This window comes from Vitis riparia, chromosome 9, assembly GCF_004353265.1.
Source record: "Vitis riparia cultivar Riparia Gloire de Montpellier isolate 1030 chromosome 9, EGFV_Vit.rip_1.0, whole genome shotgun sequence".
NCBI lineage: Eukaryota > Viridiplantae > Streptophyta > Magnoliopsida > Vitales > Vitaceae > Vitis > Vitis riparia.
The window spans coordinates 16,498,565-16,520,351 of record NC_048439.1 but is presented as its reverse complement, the minus strand read 5'-3'; the positions used below and the strand labels follow the sequence as shown (position 1 = coordinate 16,520,351).

Genomic DNA, 21,787 nt, shown 5'->3' with positions numbered 1-21,787 from the left:
ATAAAGGATTTGGACAAACTAAAGTACTTTTTGGGAATTGAAGTGGCATGGTCAAAAGAGGGTATATTTGTATCACAACACAAATATATCCTTGACTAGCTTAAGGAGATGGGAAAGCTTGGATGTAAACTGATAGACTCCAATTGAAGCAAATCATGAGCTTGGGGAAGCATTGAAAGACAAAGGAGTGGATCAAGGTATGTATCAAAGATTACTGGGACGATTGATTTACTTGTCACACACAAGACCGGATATTGCCTATGCCATGAATGTAGTGAGCCAATTTATGCACAATTCGAAGGAGGTCCACTTACAAGCTGTCTATAGGATTTTACAGTATCTTAAAGGTAGCTTAGGAATGGGAATTCTCTTCAGAAATGGTACAGATTTGTTCCTTGAAGTTTATACGGATGCCAACTACGTTGGATCAATAGTAGACAGGAGATCAACATCAGGTTACTGCACCTTTCTTGGAGGAAACTTAGTGAGTTGGAGGAGTAAAAAACAACCAATGGTTATAAGGTATAGTGCAGAGGCAGAGTTTAGAACTATGACACAAGGAATTTGTGAGCTATGATGCCTTAAAATTATTTTCGAGGGCTTACAGATTAAATGGGAAGGAACCATGAGGTTGTATTGCGATAACAAATCAGACATAAACATTGTTCATAATCCGGTACAATATGACTGGACAAAGCATGTTGAGGTTGATAGACACTTCATAAAGGAAAAGTTAGAAAGTGGGTTAATTTGCACTCCGTTTGCGTCGTCAGATAGACAACTTGCAGATGTTTTTATTAAGGGTTTGACGAGCACAACATTTCAAGCAATTATAGGCAAGCTGGGCATGGATAATATCTATTCACTAGCTTTAGGGGAGTGTTAGAAATCTGAATTTTCCTATTTGAGGTCTCTTGTATATATTTATGTAATATATAGCTGTAAATTAGATCAGGAAAGTGTGTATAACTGTAAAACAGATTAGGAAGAATAATTTCTAATTTATAAGGATTGTCTTGATTTATAGTGATTATTAGTTTATTTTTTTCCTTAAATTTCCTTGTAAATATAGGATATAAATTAGGATTGTAACAGCTGATTGAATCAAATTTTTTTACCACTTTCTCCCACAATATTATGAAGAGGAATCTCCTCACAACTGCTTGGAAGTTTAGGCTTGTAGAGACAACCAAGAGATGATTCTCTCCCCACCCCTATTCTCATCCACAGATAGCATAAAAAAAATCCAATCAACTTCATAATATATATATCATCTGTCCAGGAAATTTTGTCTTTGTAGGTGTTGCCATCCTCCAAATTTTAACCCCATTAGTGCGAGTGTTTCCTGAAAATTACCCACAACATGCATGCTTAAGGAAACAGTCTCTGCCAGAACATATATCAACAGAAAACAGTGAAACATGTCAGTAGCTGATTCTTCACTTTCTGTTCCTCTTCACATGGCACACATATTTGGCAAAATAGCTTTATATAGCCTCTGTTCATAGCTTTATATAGCCTCTGTTCCTCTTAAAGCCTTGAATTTTGGAGACTCATTGGCTTCCAAATTTGCATTTTACTTGTTGGATTTGATACAAGGGAAACAGGGGTTAGAAGAGAAATTGCTATTGCTTTATAGAGACCAAAATCTTTCCTCAGCCAGATCTAAGATATACATTGTTTGAAGAGAAAGAGGGTGGATGGCTTGCCTTTTGGTCTTCTGGTCATTGAGTTTTCTGAAAAGTTGTTATCCAAGAGTTGGGTTATTAGACTGATTGGATAACTCTAAAAGTTGCTTGTCGTACATGGCTTTCCCATACAGTCTACTAATAAGTTAAATGGTCTCACCTTGGACTACTCATTTGTAGGAAATTCATGTTTTTATCAGATATTTAAAATTTTCTCAATGAAGTGATCTGCTTTTGTGAATCATGGTCATGGAAGAGTTAAGACATTCACAAATTCATATTGAAAGATTACTGCTCCATGTCTGGTTGTTATGCTCTTGTTTGCAGAAGTTTAGTGATGGAAAGAGAAGAAGGGGGTGGGGGTGCTGGTTGTGGCGTGGTGTGCTTGGTTTAGTGAGTTAAAACAATCCACACCTATCAAAAAAAAAAAGAAAAAAAAAAAAAGTGAGTTAAAACAATCCACATTTGACATATCAAATGCACATGCAGAAATTGTGTATAGAGTTCTCTACATGGATTGCTTTACATTACTTGATGCTATGCTTGGACTGTAGTTGGAATGTATCATTGAATAGATTTGGCTTGTGATATCCTCACAATGATTTGTACTTCAAACAATTCAATTTAATTACATAATAGGTTTTATTGGGAAAAACTGAGATTGTTTATTGAATTGGATTATTCAAAATCCAAATTATCATCATGATATCACACAAGAAGATATAAAGAGTTTGGTAAGGTGAGATTAGAAGCAATATTAAATTTCGTTGCAATCTGAATCAGAAGAACTGTAAGGATGAGAAATAGTTTGCTTGGAAGTGTGTAGTTCGAGAGGTGTGGGTTGGCAATGAGAGTTTGCTTGGAAGGAAATTAGTCAACTACTAGAGCTATGGTTTGTTTTTGTATATTCTCATGTGGTACTTTATTGTTGTATTATTTAGTACTTTGGATGTTTCTGCATACTTTCTTATTAGTTCGTTGTATTTTGGGAGGATTTCTCATCCTTCTTTTGTATTTCTTTTTCCTTAATTTAATACATTTGTTTGTTTCTGATAAAAAAAAAAAAAAAAAAAACCCATTTGAAAGCATACAAGGAAAAAAAAAAAAAGAGCCTTTGCAAGGGAACAAAAACCAATACAGGGAACCACAAAACCTTTCAAGGAGCTATAAACTCCCTGGTCAAAACCTCTAGGCTTGAAACATCTTGCTTACTTGAAATTCTAAGGCATATAGCACTGGAGTACACCTCCCTTGTATAAACTGAACTAGTAGACCGAACTTATCCTTCAGTCTATGGATCATTACTTTACCACAATTCCATAGTGTACCTTCCTCTTACTTGTGTAAATGATATATGCTAAAGTAAAATCTCAGTTCGAATTAGTGCCAGTTCATCTGCAATCAGTCCATAAAGATATGGCTGCAAATTGACCCTGATCTAAGCCGCAAATTGTTCTCATACATTTCCCTTGTACATATTGATTAAGTTAAACTATTTTTATGGATCCTTTTCTTTTTAAATCTCTTCCTAGCTATCTGGTGCACTAGTCTGTTGAAACATAATACGATCGCTATTTTTTTTCTTGAGTCTTTTGTGCAGTCTGCCTTTCTGGTGTATATTTCACATGTTGAATCTGATTGATTGGCTGAAAAACTGGTATACTTTTGCAGTGACGCTTATTCATAATCCTATAGATTGAAGTTCTTATTCTTCTGCTTTAATTTCTTTTTCTTTTCATTTTTTTTTTATCAGCATTTCTTTTTCTTTTCATGTGGTAGTAATCTGCATATGTTTCATCTAGAAGCACAGACTCTATTACCCTCTGTTTATAATGTTCTTTTGCTGTTAGCTCTTGTTAGTTTCTTGTCCATACTCTTTTTCTTTTACTTAATTGAATTTTAGCAAAAGGAGGGAGAGTGGAGCTTTGTTTTCAGGTATTCTTGGGAAGTGTTGTTCCATATGATCATTTTGTACTTAAAAAAAATACACAGATGTACCTTTCAGAGAAGGTTTTCTTGCATTTTCTACCTGCTCTTGAAGCCTGCATGTCGTTCTTTGACATGGTTTTTCTTTCTCAAAGAGTTCTTCATGGAGATATTGTTATGTATGATGAGTGGTTGTTCAGATGTTCTCAGTTCTTGGTTTGGGTAAGCCTTTTTAACTTGAGTTGTTTCTTTTGAACTTGATAGCTTCATATTTGATTTCTGAAATTTTCCTTCTGGTTTTTTGTTGTATTAATTTTAGATGATCATCCTAGTCTCCTCAAAGAAAGATTGCTGGTGCATGATATTTTGCAACCGGTTCTTGTGTTTCTGGTGGATTGCAAAATCACTCTTGGGGCTTCCTCATCTGCAAATAACTTTTTCTTCACTGCAGGTATTATGGTTTATTTATTCATTTATCTTTAAAATTTTCAATCATGTAGAGCATTCTGTGTAATTATATTAACAAAATTTATGGTGCCCTAACATTCATAGCCACATTCAAAATCAGCCCCTTTGTTTTTCTTCCATTAACTCTTGGGTTCCATATCTTCTTTGAATACATGTGTGATATCAAATAATTGCAATGAAGTATAAGTGTAAATCTCTTATGCTATTGTTTGAACTGGTAAGAGTTTCTACAGTCATTTAGGCTTTGTTTCCTTGCATTTCTAGGTGATCTTTTTGAACCTGGTAAGATATTTTTTTTAACCTGGTAAGAATAGGGGTTTATCCTCATATTTTTCCAACTAATTTGAGGACACCTCAACTTTCCTTGTCCTTTTCATTTTAAAAAAAATATTAGAAACACACCTGATTGTTTCTATTAATTATTAGGATCAAGAGGGACAGGATATCTTTCCACAATATACAAAATCTGATCAAAGCAAGGGGAAAGATGCAATGTAACTTGCATGGTTGGGGAAAGTTATAAAAAAAAAAAAAAAGAAATCATAAAGTGAACCAAAACAATCACTAGGTACAACTTAGGGAGGCAAAAAAATTCCCTAGGAAAGACACCAAAAGTTTTAATCTTCCTTTTGCTAAAAGAACCACCACTTGATTGGCTAAGTGATAAGCCCAACAAAAGGAACACCCCAACTCTGTAATGATATAAAAATTTGGCAGAATCACCTACAAACTTCCATGAGCCTCTTTTTCTCTTAGTCACCGATGAACTGACTACATCAAGTCTCCCTCGCTTACAGGTTTGGAAAAGGCCAAAGCTTTGGCCTGCACAAGGCCATCTAGAAGAGCTGCACTCAACCTTCCTTCTCCTGTTTGACTTGATAAAATTTCTGTATTTCCTGTAAAAAGTTGACAACATATGATCCTTTCAAGTATTAATCTTGTTTTTTCTGCATATTTTACTGTTTACAACTTAAAACTTTACCTCATTACTAAGCTGCAGTGAGTCTAAAAGAAGAAATAAGACATTAATAGTTATAATGACAAGTATTGACTGCCACCTTGTTGGTAGTTTTTAGGTATCCAGTGAGAAATTTGGCACTGTTCAAAAAATCTTAATTTGAAAAATTTTCGTAAATAATAAAATAATAAATAGGAGAAAATATGCTTTCATAAAGTGGCAATTACTTTCAACATCCTGTAGCTCCAATCTATGATAGATGGAATTAGGCTAAAAAATTTACTAGTTACATTTTAGATAACTTACAGGACGATACCTGTGATCCAGAAGGTCTTCTAGGTTGTGATTGAAATTTTTGTTCTCAAGACTTTTTTCCTTTTATTAAAGTAGGCCCCAATTTTAAATTCCTTGCATTTCTTTAGCAGAAGTTTCTCTATGGATTATGAGTTAGTTCTTCCATTTTGGCACTGCAGATCTGTGTTTGAAACTGTCTGATAAATTATATTGAAGTTCACTAAGACTTCTTTTGCCCAGGGCTTAAGATGCTTTGAAGAGAGCTGTGTTGTTTTTCTGGATATCATATTTGGGATATTTGTTAACATCAATAGAATAAAGCGCTCATCTTTCGAACGCCAGTATTGGTTAGTTGATCATTCTCTTCTAATCCCTTACTTTTCAGTTAATAGTCATGTTGACGAGTTGTTACAAATATGTCCAAATTAGTTCAATTTTGTTTGTTAGCATATTTTTGAATCATGCATCTGGTTAGCCTATTTATTAGGGAGTTTGTTGGTTAGTTTATTTTTCCTACGTTTTCTCTCTCTTTAGTACTCATGTATATTAGCAAATAATGTACTAGTTAATTAATTAATGAGAATTATTCAGTGCAGTGTTTTTTATTGACTCCTTCCTTACATTAGCTTCTAAGTCACATTAAAATATTTTTTTGATAAGTAAGAGAAATAGTCATATTAATATGTCATCACATCGCATTATTTTCCACTTATTAATTAGTTAAACCTCTGAACATTGCCACTCAAGTTGGTGCATATATATAGGACATGCCTAACTTTCCTAACACCAGATGAAACACATGTCTTGTCACTCCCTTGTAAAAAGGTATATAGATTTGGCCAAACTTTATCATTCCTTAATGCACCTCAATGTTTATCCTATCATGTTGAAGGATTATAAGCTATGTTAGGTGCAGCTTTATTGCCATGATATGAACTTATGGATAAGTTAGCCTCTATACCCATTTTTGTAAGAATATTTTTCTTCCACAAACCAATAGTAAAGATCATTGTTCTGGACTTGACTTCTGCACTTGATTGCTATTGTTGATTGTTTCTTGCTTTGTAACTGACAAGGTTGTCAACAACAAAGGTACGATATGCTTACGTCAATCACCATCAATAATAGAACCTGCACAATCAGCATATGTAAAGGCCTAAACACTCATGTGGCCATGTTACTTGTACAAAATACCTTCTCAAGGCATGTTTTTAGGTGTACCTAAATATCTTATGCACAAACTCTAGATGATTAGAAGTGGTTGAGTGGATATTTTAACCTATGACACCGCAGAAGTATGTGCTTCTGAATCTGTCAACAACATATATCTCCATCACATCATTAATGATTCACCCTAATTGGGGTATTTGTGGGTCCTACCATCCTAGTTTCTTTTAGAAAAAATACAACATATTTTTTATCTGCAAGTGAAGATACCACTATCAGACTGATCATTCTATATTTGAAGAAAGTATCTTAGGTGACACATATCTTTGATCTCAAACTCTCGTCCTGTATTTCTTCAATAGGGAAATGTCAGTTGCTTCATTGGTGGCGAACAATATCATCAGCATATACAACAAAAAATTGTAGGAAATCAAAACTACAGTCTTACTAGCTTTATGGTTGACAAATAAACTGATATTTGCTTTGTGGGCAAACCAATTTCAGTTAGAGCTCCAATAAACCTTTCAAGTAGTTTTCTCAAAGGCTGTTTCAGGCTATAATATGTTTTCTTCAAGAGCTATCATAGCTTCACTTGTTCTCCTCCAATGAGGTAATATAGGGATTTTAAGATATGCGAGGAACTCAAATAGATGTGGTTAGCAAAAACAAACCTTATGCAAGAGTCTAAAAAGAATAAGCCACAAAGAAATGTGATGTTGAGTACATGAAGAACTGCCCTTCTAAAGGAGGAATTCCTCTCAATGTTGTCAGCTTGATTGGAACTTGATGTGTAGAATAAAAGGGTATGAATAACAAGGAGAGAAACATTGATCAGGTCTGTATTGGACGGAAATGACGTTTTCCCTATGGACTGATGAGATGCCTTGAAAGGCCCACAAAAGGCCCTTTCTATTAGGTGGGCTTTGCTAACCTCTCTTGAAGAAAAAGGCCCCAGGCCACAAGATCTATTTGGGCTTCCTCCACACTAGGCCTTAACATGATAATGGGCTCTTGGACTGTTACCTGTAATTTTGGTGGGCCTTGAGCATCCTCCACGACTTGGCCTTCTTTCACGCACTTGGGCTTGCTTCCCACTTTGCTTACTAGACTGGACCAAAAGATTAAAAGGCCCACTTGTTGCATTGAGAAGCCTTGATCCTTTTTACCATTGTAACCATATTTCAATTTTGAAATTTGGCTAACATGGAGAGGATTGCGGTTGTCTTCCACTTTTTCCTAGCCAAGGATGAAAATATTGCAATATATTGCCGATATTTCGGATTTTTTTCTCCATTTTTCATCGTTGATTCGTCAATAAATGAACGATATTCCAATATGTTACTTAAATTTTGGCATTATCGCTGAAAAATCGGTGCTTTGTCAGCATTCCCTTCGGTTGTAAAATTTTGGGAATTTGATGTGGGCTTGAGACCCATTTAGATGAAGCCCAACCCAAACCTCAAGTGTGAATAAGCAAGGAGCATCCATTTTTAAAATGTGGCTTCATTTTGTTCCCTATTTCCGATGTGGCATTCATTTTCACAAAGACATGAAAATAACCACACCCAAGTGTACACTACCAGGGCTTGAACCCTAGTCTTTTACATGGAATTTAAGGCCCTTGCCAATAGGCCTATGATTCTTTTAGTTTCCTAAAATGCACATCCCTATATATATATATATATATATATATATATATTAAATTTTAAATTATAAATGAATTAAAATAAAATTATTGTAAATAAGTTAAATTTAGTTATAGTAATTAAATACAAGAAAAATATAAATTTATAAATAAAATTATTAACATTTTTAAATAAAAAATACCTATATATATATATAAACATTTCTTTACATTTTTTAATATATCCAAATTAAATACATTATATCTTTCAATATATATCAAGTTTTTTTGTTAAAATAACTTCAATATTTGTATTATTTATTTATTTATTTATTTTTTTTATCATTTTTAGAGTTTTTTCCAACATTTCTATGAATTTTTTTTATCAATTTTTATCTACTGATATTTTGTGTCAAAATATTCATCAATATTTCCCAATATACTCGTAAAATCAAGTTACCAATATATTTGTCAAAACCGATATTTTCATCCTTACTCCCAATGACCCTCATGTGGCCTCAAACATGGTACCATGTCAACCTTACGATCTTCTTGAAGCTCCACTTCATTGACACGTTTGCCAAAGACTGAAGACCATTCATCATCTTCTTGCTGCTTGCTTGGATGTCGGGGAACCCTTCGACGAATGTTATTAAAGCTAAGAAGGTCCATTCTTCATCTAATACTCTCACAATTGTGGGGATTATTGCCCTTTCCTTCACCTCAACCTTGATCCAAATCTTCGCCAAGTCTACTAGCTTGGTAGTATGCCTATCAATTTTGAGAACCTTTCCCCACCCTTCAACCAAGCAAAACAGATGCTTCTCGGACCACAAATGAAATGGTAAACCCTTCACCTTAATCCAACCCTTTCGAAACAACCTTGACAAACTAGCATTCACATTCAGATTCCATCTGTATACCTTAACTTCTATTTTTTCACTCACTAGAATAATCCTCTTCTCATGTAAATAATTTGCTATATCAGTAGACTCCACAAAGAAGATCCCTTGGTTCTCAGAGAAAGGCGTAATGGAAATCACTCCTTTAATTCCCACAACTTTGGCTAGGCTTTGCCTATTGCAATCTTGCTAACACGTGCTTCCAAAAATTCATAGACCATCACCTTAGCCCACCTTCTAAAAGGTTCAATACCTTGTTTTCTTGACCCTTCCCCAAGCACCACACTAGCAAAACTGCGTCTTAGAGGGACCGAAACAGGCTTATCCTCCTCAAATACTACTTTCTTAAAGCCCCTATACTCCACACATTGGGAGGGAAAAAACATCACAACTGCTATTGCTTCTCCCATTGCCATCCAACCCTTGTTCTTCTGTCCTTTTGGAATGACCACAAATGTTGTTTTTCGGCTTGTCATGAACTTAGCGATTTGCAAGCATCTTCCACTAGGATTTACTAATACCTCCAACAAATGAGCTCTAGTTCGTCCATCGAATTTTCGGTTCAAACCCAGTGACCTTTCCAACTTTGAAGCCTTCTGTGAATGATCTAACAACCATTCGATCTCTTCTTTCTCAAAACCCACTGAAAAAGAAGCTCTTTCACTTCATTCAGACAAAACCAACCATAAACCTCCATTCTCTCCAACAAAATGTACTTGAAAGGATTTCCTTTCCACCAAACAAGACCTGAGACTCATTTTCTTCAACCTCTAGAAGCTTTTCACATCCCTTGGAGGGTACTCCTTTCAGCAGAGAATAAAACTTAAAAAGATAAACTTATTATCATTCTTTACTTCTCCAGATCGCATTTCGGCTAATTTAAAATTTTTTTCATGTATATATTAGTACTTATGAAAATATGTATAAGATGTATATATTTTTTGATAAGTATATATTAGTACTCATGATTTTTTTCTTTCTCTAATATTATTGATCAATGATACTAATTTGATCATATATTCATATATACATATAGTTTAATGTGAGCATTATTGATTGTTTTGTCCCAAAATTTTATTCAAAATTACCATTTTTTTTGGTTCATTTCTACATTTTTTTTATTGATATTTTTGTTGACATTAATATCTTTGTAAAATTAAACCACCAATATTTCTATCCACATGAACATTTTAATCGTTGAATCTGTATGGATTAATTTTAGAGGATCAAAATTTAAATACCTATGAAATTCTTTGGTTTTCACCTAACCATATAAATGTATCAATATACTGAGGTTGAGGATTAAGGTTAGGAAGTTTATCCTTTAAATGGATGGAGATAAAGCACTACGTCTCGATTTTCAATTACCTCACTCTGTAAAAAAGGTTCACTTTGTAGGAATTGAGGACTTTAGTCTTTTCAAGAAATTGGCTGTCTTTATTCCCTTATAATGGTTTTCTAATATGCTTTTCTCTCCCCCTCCATTTCATACAAGAGTGTTGGGATTTAGTTCCAAATGATCTTTTTACCTCAAATTGTTTCTTTTGTGCCTATCAAGATTAGAGTCATTCCTTGTGTTGCTTAAGCGAAGTTCATTTCTGAGGAAAATGATCCCTCAGAAATGAGAGCCTTTACTTGTTTTTGACGCATAAGAAATTCAATCTTAATGACTTGCTTCACCTTGGGTGACATTGGAGCCATCAGCCTCAACTTGTAAATCTTGTGTCTAATTTGTGGGAAGTTAAGTCAATCAATAACCTTTTCTCCAATTAGTCTACTGCTATGGAGCTTTAGTAGATGTTGTGCTTTGTTATGGGGTTAGTATGAGTTGCCTTAGAGTTATTCTAGTTATATTGTTTATATCCTTGTGGGTTTTGGGAGGAGCCTTATGGGAGAGCTTTGCGGAGGGGAGCTATCCTAGCTATCTTGCAGATGATCAAAGAGGAAAGCTAAAATCTTTAAGGACATTTATAGATCATTGCATAACCTATGGGAAGTTTTGTTAGTCAGGACTCCTTAGATGTCTGTTACCAAGGAGTTTGCAGTATTTAGTATAATCTTGTGTGATTTGGAAATCAACTTTTTGTCCTTAAATGGAAGTGCCAACTTCAAACTTTGCTTTGATGGATGTTTCTTGGAAAGCTTGGGTTAGATGGATACTGGCTAATAGGCTCACTTTAGTCCTTAAATCTTCATGATTCAAGTCAAAAAAAGACCTAAGGCAAGCCAGTTAAAGGCTCAAGTTATGAGAAAACCTAAGTCATCTCTTCATAATTTTCAGGACTCATTTCCAGTCTTCAGATCTTCAATTCTTGAGTCAAGCATTTTGGTGTGAGATCAAGCTTCTTTGAACCCTTGAATTAGCATTTTGTACAAAGAAGAATCTCTTTTTAATAGAGATTTTAGTTAGTTCCAATTTAATAAAGTAACACACACACATGCATTCTCTTTTTAACAGATCATCCTTGAAAGTTCAAAGGTTGATGAAAACTTGCCATCCATGTTGGTGTCCTTGCATGGAGGAGTCTTCAACCTGATTCTCTTTCCTCATGCTTTAGTACTTTGTCTCCAAGCTTGAGTTTGGGCTTCACAAAGTTGCATACACGCTTACCACAAGATTTTTCAATTCATAAACTTGCAGATGCATAGGTTCACTGCCTTTACAGTTAAGGATTCCATTTCCTAAGCCCCCAACCCACCTTTACAGTTAAGGATTCGATTTCCCAACCCCCAACCTAACTTCTCTTTCTCTGATGTTTGCAGCACATACTATCTAAATCCTAAATGCTTGGCATGAGCAATACTTTTCAATAATATGACATAATGACCATTGCTTGACCACCTAATGCTCAACATTTGGCTTTCATTTTCTATAAATTGAAAACTGAAAATACATTGTTATTTTTCTATGCTATAGATTTTAAATTCAAAATGTATTTGTACCTTTTCCATTTGTCACCCATATAGTGAAAATAGTCATGTTATAGTAGCAAGTATCATATACCCATATATTTGTCAATAAGTGATACATATTTGTATATAATACTGTCATTATCTTTCTAACCTTAAAGATCTGATTGCTAAGTAATTTGTGTTTTGCTTGTATAAAATGTAGTTCAATGGATAATCCGCTTCTCTCCATTGATACGAGCCTTGAGGAAGGTACTTTAGGAGACTCTGTAAGTATTTTTCTCCCATAGTTTAACCTTGGTATATATTTATTTTTCCTTTGAATCTTCTAACTATTTGTGGCTACAAAATTCATTTTTCTAAATTGGCATCTTGTACACAAATTTATGTCTATTATCTTCTAATTTTTTTTTATTCATGTCATTTTAAATGAGGCTAATAGCTTATTTGTATAATAGGCAATAGGAAGACTTTGCCTTTGCAATTATCTTGGAGTTCTTACTTTCTTGTGGCAAATCATGACTGGTTTCTCTATTAGTTTGATATTAGGAATGCTTTCTTTTGTGGGAATCTAGAAGAGGAAACATTTAAGTATATATTTCTAAGTTATCATCATCCAATAAGAAGGTTTGAATTGAGAACAAAAACTACATGTTACTTAAAATAGCCACTGAAAGAATTGTTCAAGAGGTTTAGTAGGAATAACCTTAAGTACAGGTACAAGAAAAGCCTAGTTGATTATAACCTTAAGTATAGGTAGGAGAATAACCTTGAGTTGGATAGCATCGAGAGGAATGCCTTTAAAAGCCTTAAGGCATGAGGCATAGAAAGAGGAATTGAAGTGAAATAAATCCCACAACCCTTTTGTCGCTCCCCACTTATCTTAAAAAATTTTGACATTCCTCTCTCGCCACCCAATCCAAAGTAATGTGTGACAAACTATTTGCTAAAGGGTCTTGTCGATACCAGAGTTCTCCAAACCTTTATAAGAAATAATCATCATATTGCATATACTCCTGGGTAGAACCTAATCAATCCTGACTTGTCTTAATAGATAGTGCTAAAGCCTTAAAGTTATTGGACAATGCAAAAAAAGATGATCAATGGACTCTCCACTCTCCTTACATAAGACGCATCAATTAGGCCTAAAGGGATTTGAAAGACCTTCTCAATTGTAGCATGTGGTTGGTATTTATTTTTTTGTGTGCCACTAACCTAGGAAAGGCCTGAACCTTAGATGAGACTTTAGATTTCCATATAACTTTTGCTAAAAAGAACCAAATCTTATGTATTAGACAAAGCATGAAGAATGATTTGACTGTGAATAATCCTTAAGAGATGAATGACCATGCTTTTGCATATGGGGTGGATGAAGACAAGTGCACACAAGTGAGGGATGACATGAGTCTTTCAAGATCCTCAATTTTTGAATTCGTAAGGTTGTGACGGAAATTAAGATTCCAAGAAGAAGAAGAGTGACTAAGAATAGTTGAAATTGTAAGATTTTTTATTGTGACAACTCTATAAAGACATGAAAATTGTGAACATAAAGGTTGATCCCCCCACCATAAATCCTCCTAAAAGCGAATTCTTATCCTGTCACTCGCCACATAACGAGTGTAACTTGAAAAAACCTAGAACACTTGTGCAATGGCATTCCGGGGACACCTATGTGACGATTTGACTATAATGTTTGCGTCTCATCCATTAGGATGTGTTCCATATATGCTTAAAACAACCTGATGCTAAAGGATAGAACTTTCCTTAAGGAAACTCCAAAGCCATTTTCTGAAGAGAGTATGATTCCTTAGAGAGTCCAGACCTCTATACTCATTAGGCTTACACACTACATCCTAACTAATGATATGATTTTTTTTACCCTTCCCAAACTCTAGATCAAAGAAAATCTTTTTGCAATTTCTCAATCTTAGATGTTGCTAAATCTGGAATCTTGAAAAGAGATAAGAAATAGTTAAAGATGTGGGACAAGCATGTTTGAGTTAGAGTAATTCTACCTTAAAAACGAAAAGACCTTTTTCCATCCATCGAATCTCCTCGAGACCCTATCAATCATTGGATCCTAAAATTCAACTGCCTTTGGATTCCCCCCTAATGGATGACCCAAGTAAATTAAAGGTCTATAAGACTTTGCATTCAAGCATTGATGCCAACCTGATAGTAAAATCCTAACTTGCATTAATTCTAGATAGAATGCTTTTGTCTAAATTGATCTTTAGCCATGATAATTTCTTAAAAACCAATAGCATTAGTTTAAGGTGTTCTCACTTAGATCTAGAAGCATTTGTGAAAATACTTTTCACTGCGTTTATTGTATAAGATTACATATGAATATATACAGATTGATTGAATAAAAATAACCTAAGAAATAATGCCTATGATTATGCTATCAAAGATAAATAAAATAAGTGAAGAGTGCTAAGAAAGGAAAAAATCCTAGGAGATTCTATGTACAACTATACAATAGTCACAACTCATATGAGTTGGAAAAATCTTCAATAATTTGTCACCCTAGTTGGAAGTAATTTTAAAACTTTCCTAGGTAGCTTGAAGCTCAATGTTAACAGCCATATCAACACTAACTAAGATTAAGATGCCTATAATAGCTTTCCTTTGCACTAACATAAAACCTGCTCCCACACACACCCCTGCTGAATTGAAGTAGACTTACTCAAGCAAGACCATCAAAATTCAATTTGAACTGCTAAACTAAAGACAAATAACTTTCTCTTTTCTTTGGTTACCTAAACAAATAAGTCTCCAATCCAAAGATGATGTTTAAAGGAATTCTAACGAACTGCTAGGTGGAAAAATGCCTAAGAGAGGTTAAAAAATGATGGAGTATTTTGAGTATAGAATCAAAAAGGAAGTTTCTCTTAAAAGGAAAAATGGGGTTTTGGGGGATGGCCTGTTAAGCTTAACAGGCACTTTGTTTGCTTGTTGGTTTTAATCGTGTTCTTGTTATTAACCTCTTAGTTCATAATTGACTTGGAAAGAATGCTTTTTCTTCATGGATGTTTTGAGGAAGATGTATACATGGAATTAGCACTTGGCTTTGAGGAAAAATTTGGGAGGGTGAAGGTTTGTAGATTAAGAAAGTCTTTCTATGGATTGAAGCACTCTTCATATGCTTGGTTTGAAAAATTTACTAAGTCACTCCGTTGTCAAGGATACTTGCAAAGCCAAATTGATCACTCAATGTTCCACATACATGAAAGAGGTAAGGTGAATATACTAATTGTATATGTGAATGATAAAATTGTGATTGATAAAATTGTGATTGGAAATAACCTGGTTGAAATCAGTAATCTAAAGGATTCCCTTGCTAAATAATTTAAAATTAAAACTTTGGGAATTTGAGATACTTCATCGGCATTACGGTGGCTCCATCAAAGAAATGGATCTTCTTGTCATAAAAAAAGTATACTATGAACTTATTAAAAGAAACTAAAATGCTTGGATGCAAACTGGTAAACACCCTAATTGATGTCAATCATAAAGTGAGAGCATTGGCAATAAGCCTAGCCATGAATAAAGAGAGTTAACAAAGGTTGGTGGGCAAGTTAATTTATTTGTCCCATACTAGACCAGATACTGTCTTTTGTTGGAATTCATTCAATTTTATGCATATGGAAAATGAAAAACATGTAAATGCAGTAGTGATAATTTTGAGATATCTCAATGGAGCACCCAGGAAAGGACTTCTATTTTCAAAAACCTACAATCTAGAGGTGGAGGCAAACATGGATACTTTGACTGGGCAGGTTTTATTAGTGATGGTGGTCTGCTTCTAGGTATTGCTCATTTGTTAGATGCAATTTGGTGGCATTGAGAAGTAAAGAACAATTAGTTCTGGCAAGGTCATCAATGGCTTTGGGAATTTGTGAACTCTTATGGTTAAAATCTCTCTTAAAAGAATTCAAGATGGAGAATGATAGTCCTATGACACTTTACTAGGGTAATAAGGTTGCCATAAGTATAGCTCACAATCCGGTGCAACATTTTTTTTTGATAGGAAACGGCAAAGTAATATATTAATAGAAAAACGAAGTACAAGAGAAGGATGAGGAATCCTCCTACCAAAGAAAACTAGTCTACAAGAAACCAAAAATCAGAAATTACACTGTAATAACGAACAACTACTCTAGGCTAAACCAACCCATCGGAACTACACGCCGCTAACCAATCAAGTTGTAACACAATAAGGGGGATTCCCTTGAAAACCTTGGAACAAAAGCCCAAAAAGAAGCAAGGAAAAAAATAGAATCCCAAAGACTCTCTGGATTCCTTACTTTATCCTAAAAAATCCTCGTATTTCTCTCCCGCCATGCAACCCAAATTAACGCTATGCACGCAGCTTGCCATAAAACTATCCCTCTCCTCGATAAACCAAAGCCACTGAAAGTGATGGATAGCATGTCGGAAATGCTCCTCGGGGGAACCCAATCCATCTTGACTAACTAAAATAATCTGTGCCATAACCCCAATGTCAAAGAACAATGTAGGAAAAGATGATCTATTGATTCTCCATGCCTCATGCACAACTTACAAATATCCGGACTAAGGGCTTTGTGAGGTCTTCTCAATTGTAGCAAGTCGTTAGTATTTACCTTCTTGTGTGCCAGCAACCAGACAAAGGACTTAACCTTGAAAGGGACCTGAGAATTCCAAACGAACTTGGTAGGGAAAACTGAAGGAGAATCAAGGCAATGAGATAAGGCAAGAAAGAAAGACTTGACTGTAAAAAGCCCTGAAGAAGATAAAGACCAGGATCTCGCATCTGGAACCGAAAATGTCAATTGCAAACACTCAAGTGATCGCATGAGACCTTCTAAATCTTATATCTCAGGATCGAATAGGTTGCGACGAAAGTTAAAGCTCCAAGAGAAGGGATGAGTAGATCCGAGAATTGAAGAAATGAGAATATTTTTATCCGTGACTACTCTAAATAGTCTTGGATATTGGGAACTCAAAGATTGATCTCCCCACCACAAATCTTCCCAGAACCGAATTCTATCCCCATTTCGTACCGCAAATTGAGTAAACTTGGAAAACTCCTGAAAGACTTGTGTAATAGCCTTCCAAGGACAACGATGTGACCATCTTACTATTGTGTTGGCATCCCATCCATTAGAGTGTGATCCGTAAATGCTTGAAATAACCTCGTGCCATAGAGCTAAACCCTCCCTAGGGTATCTCCACAACCATTTCCCTAAGAGTGCGACATTCCTTAGAACTATCTTCCCAAAACCCAAACCCCCTATTGCCTTCGGTTTACACACTACATCCCAGCTAACAAGATGATCTCTTTTTCCTTCCCCAACCCCTGATCATAAAAAATCCCTTTGCAATCTCTCAATCTTTGCAGCCACTGAAGCAGGTATCTTAAACAAGGAAAGGAAGTAGCAAGGCATGTGGGTGAGGCAAGATTGGATGAGAGTTATCCTACCACCAAAAGATAGAAAAGCCTTTTGCCACCCATCTAATCTTTTCGAGATCCTCTCAATCACAGGATCCCAAAAGCCACAAGCCTTGGAATTCCCTCCTAGAGGGAGACCCAAGTAGTGAATAGGCCATCCAGAAGCCTTGCAATCTAGCAATTCACAATCCGGTGCAACATGATAGAATGAATACATTGAAGTTGGTCAACATTTATTAACAAAAAGATAGATAATGGGCTGATTTGTACACCATTCATGTCAACTGAAAAACAATTAGCTGATTTACCAAGGGTCCACGGAAGCCACAACTCCAGGAAATTCTTGGCAAGCTGGGAGTGATCAATTTCTATTAACCAGCTTGAGAGGGAGTGCTGAGAATCGGGAATCAAATCAGGCCATACAGCCGTGAGGACTCTGTTGTTAAGGATAAAAAGTCAGCCTGGCTGACCAGCTTAATATTCTGGGATTAATTAGGCTGATTTGTCCCTATATTTAGATAATTCTGTAGCTGTTCAATATCTACTGGATTTTCTCAGATACTTTTCTATATTTTCTTCCTAGATTTTGGCCTTGATCCTAGTCTTACTCATGTATTTTTAAGATTTAACATAAATTCTTTATCTTTTCCCTCAACTTCTCTTACTTATTTTATACAGTCTAATCACCAAAACCTAGGGTATATTCACCATCCTAAAAACCAGTAGAAGATATTCCAGTACTGGTTCTTTTTGCCCTTGCTAATTTTGTAATCTTGTGATAATGAATCTTTCAATTAAGAAACAAAATCCCCAAAATGAGGAAACCATGATAAAGAAATAAGATATAAAGTGAAATAAAATATTCTGGGCAGTTTTGGATCCTACTGAAATGGCATAAATAAAAGAAGTGAAAAGAGCTTCTTCATTATCTTGAATCTCCATTATCTTTAAAGAAATATGCTTAGTAAAATTCAAGCTCATTCTTCTTTAAGATCCATATATTACTCCATCCCCCTACTCTGTCTCTCTTTTTATTGTCTGTAAGGCTATTTATGTACTCCTTCACTAGAGATTGAAATATGATCCTTTCCATCATGGTACCATTTTTGCTCTGACCTCCTTAGTTGCATGCACTTTGGGCATCTGTGTCTTTAACATATCATACCTAATCCAAGCACATTGAGATTGACCGTCATCTCTCTCCTTTTTTTTGTTTGCTTCTTTTTTGTTTTGTTCTTTTCTGGTTTTTGGTTTATTCCTCTTTATTGCTCTTTATTCTTCTTATTTTTTTGTTTTCCAAGGCTACATGACTCCAATAATGGTTTCTATTGTACTTGGTAGTTAAAGGGAAAGACTCAGAGCTACTGGCATCTTTTGACATTCAAAGCAATCACTTCTGTAATGAACCATGGTGTTGTAAAGCAGCTTGACTTTGAAGATTTGCTTCAGCTACCTATTGATATGGATCCTTCTTCTTGTCATGCCACTTTGCTGAGTTGTTGGCATGCTCAACAGAGACATAATTGCTCTAATCCATCCTTGTTTAGAGCAATTTGTTGTGCATATGGGTGGCCATATTTTCGACTAGGTCTATTGAAGGTATTTTGTTTTATGAGTCATTTATCTTTCTTCTTGGTAGATAAGAATAAAAAATTTGCAGCTTATGCTTCCATCATTTAGCTACATACTAATTTGATTCTGCTATTATGTTATGCTTTTTATTTCTCAATTTTTATGAAGTGAATTGATTCTAGACACCTAAAATTCTTTTTGTTTGTTAGTTAATCATAATTGGTATTCCCTTTGTATTTTGCTCATTTCTGGAAATTGTTGGTTGTGTTAAACTCCTCAACGAGTATTACTTGAGTGATGCAGGCATACATCAGCTATATTTGCCTCTACTTATGTCCTGATGTTATAGGACACATCATCACCAACTTTTTGGAACTAGAAAAATTGTACATGTAGAAACTTATTGGGTGAATCATTTCAGTTAAAAAATATTAGCTTGATTAGCATGTACTAGTCGAGTGCATGATTTGCATTGTGGGTCCAAATCCTATAAATTCAAGCTTGAAAGTTTAGAGAAAAAAAATTGTTCCTCTTTATCTTTGAAGTTTAGGATTACAACATAGGACTCTTGAGTGCATGCAAAAGGAAGAAAATAAAAAGATACAATTGTGCAAATAATCACTACCCTGAAAAATAGAAAAAAATAAAAACTGAATTAGAAACATTGACTCATTTGATTCTATCCCCTAATTTACTGCACTAAATCAAATCAAAACATCTCATTTATAGCACTAAATCAAATCTCCCACATATTTTATGATTTTCCACACTTCCCCTCAAGTTGGTTTGAAGATGTGTAACATTGCTAGTTTGTTTACTAGAACTTCAAACGACTGCTTTTGATAGTTTGGATATCTGCTAGTTGTTTTTCTGTAGGAACATATGGCATACAGGCTAGGCCCCCCTCAAGTTTTTCTTTAATCTAATGACGATCCACTTCAACATGCTTAGTTGTATCATGTTGAACCGGATTGTGGGCTATGTTAAGCATTGCTTTATTGATATAGTATAATTTCATAGGTTTCCCATGAGGAATCCTCAATTATTCTAATATCCTCTTCAACCAAATGAGTTCACAAATTCCATCAGCAACAACCCGAAACTCAAATTCTGCACTACTTTGAGCAACAACATTTTGTTTCTTGCTTCTTCAAGTTACCACGTTCCCTCCAACCCAGGTGCAATAACCTGAAGTTGATATTTTTTCCTTCTTATCTCCTGCTCAATAAGCATCAAGATACGCCTTAATCTGCATATGCCCCTTTTTCTCGAACAATAATCCTTTCCTTGGGCTTCCTTTCAGATACTTTAGAACTTGATACATGACTTCAAAACATTCTTCAATAGGTGAGTGCATAAACTGGCTAACCATACTAACTGCAAACGCTATATTAGGGCGTGTATGTTATAAGTATATCAGTTTACCCACCAAACGTTGATAACATCCTTTATCCACACTTGAGCTTAACTCCGTTTGCCCTAATTTCCTATTAGGATCATTTGGTGTATTAGATGGCTTACAACCGAACATTCTTGTTTCTTTAAGCAAGCCTAGAGTATATTTTCGTTGAGAAATAAATATACCACCTCGAGACCTTGCAACTTCCATACCAAGGAAGTATCTCAACTAAGATTTTTAATTTCAAATTTTTTAGCAAGTACCCCCTTTAATTTCTCCAATTCCATAATGTTATCAGCTGCCAAGATGAAATCATCTACATATACTATCAAGGTGACAATCTTATTGTCACTAGAATGTTTGTAGAACATGGTGTGATCAACTTGACTTTACATATACCTAAGATTTCAAATGGACTTTGTGAAAAGATCAAACCATGCTCTTGGGGATTACTTCAGCTCATAGAGAGATCTCTTCAATTTACATATTTTTAGTTCCAAATGATTGCTAAAAAACCAGGGGGCAAATTCATATACACTCCCTCCAATTCTCCATTTAGAAAAGCATTCACATTTAGCTGTTGTGATGGCCAATTTAGATTGATTGGAAGTGACAATGAGATTTGGATTGTGTTCATCCTGGCGATTGACATAAACGTCTCTTAATAGTCAATACCGTAGGTTTTTGTAAAACCTTTGGCTACCAACCTAGCTTTATACCTCTCCACCTCTCCACTGAACCATCAGGCTTATACTTGACAATAAATACCCACTTGCATCCTATTGGTGTCTTCCCTGTTGGCTAACTTACCAAATCCAAAGCTCCATTCATTTCAAGAGCCCTCATTTCTTCCATGACTGTCTCTCTCCTCTTAGGAACAACTAAAGCGTCCTGTATGGATTTTGGGATCTCCACAAAAGACATGTTAGATGTAAAGGCTTTAAAGGAATTAGACAACCTAGGATATGACACAAATTTAGAAATAGGATGCATGGTGTAGATCTGGTTCCTTTCCTAAGGGCAACGGGAATATCAAAGTCATTAGAAGCATTAGACTCTATATTTGAAGAGAGAATAGGTAAAACTATACCTTCTTGGGTCCCTATGACCGGTTTTGACTCTTGGATACTTGCAAAGTATGACTTTCTGGATTACCTTGATGATTTCTTTTTCTTGTGTAGTCATGAAGCTTAGTTTGAGATTTTGTTAGTAGTGATTCTCCTTTTATAAACGATTTTTCATTGTTTGGCACAATAAAACTTAGTTAAGGCGTTGAACTTGAACCTATGTTTTTTAACCCAATAGGACCCAAACCAGAAGAATGTGAAAGACTAAGACTCACATTGTTGTCAAATGTTGGCAACAGTAAAGACATATCCCAAAAACAATCTTCCTTAACCATACTCTCCCCTTTAAGAGTGTTTTTGGTAAAGTAGGGTTGA

The 21,787-nt window shown here is 35.0% G+C and overlaps 1 protein-coding gene across 2 annotated transcripts in view; it reads left to right on the top strand.

Moving 5' to 3' along the window:
- LOC117922196 (ABC transporter C family member 13) overlaps positions 1 to 21,787 on the top strand; it is a 159,928-nt gene that overhangs the window by 7,397 nt on the left and 130,744 nt on the right. For both annotated transcript variants that reach the window (XM_034840242.1, XM_034840241.1), the window contains exons 4-8: positions 3,681 to 3,836; positions 3,934 to 4,065; positions 5,575 to 5,681; positions 12,143 to 12,206; positions 18,716 to 18,973. In XM_034840242.1, coding sequence (XP_034696133.1) covers positions 3,681 to 3,836; positions 3,934 to 4,065; positions 5,575 to 5,681; positions 12,143 to 12,206; positions 18,716 to 18,973 — 717 coding nt within the window. The remainder of the gene's footprint in view (positions 1 to 3,680; positions 3,837 to 3,933; positions 4,066 to 5,574; positions 5,682 to 12,142; positions 12,207 to 18,715; positions 18,974 to 21,787) is intronic.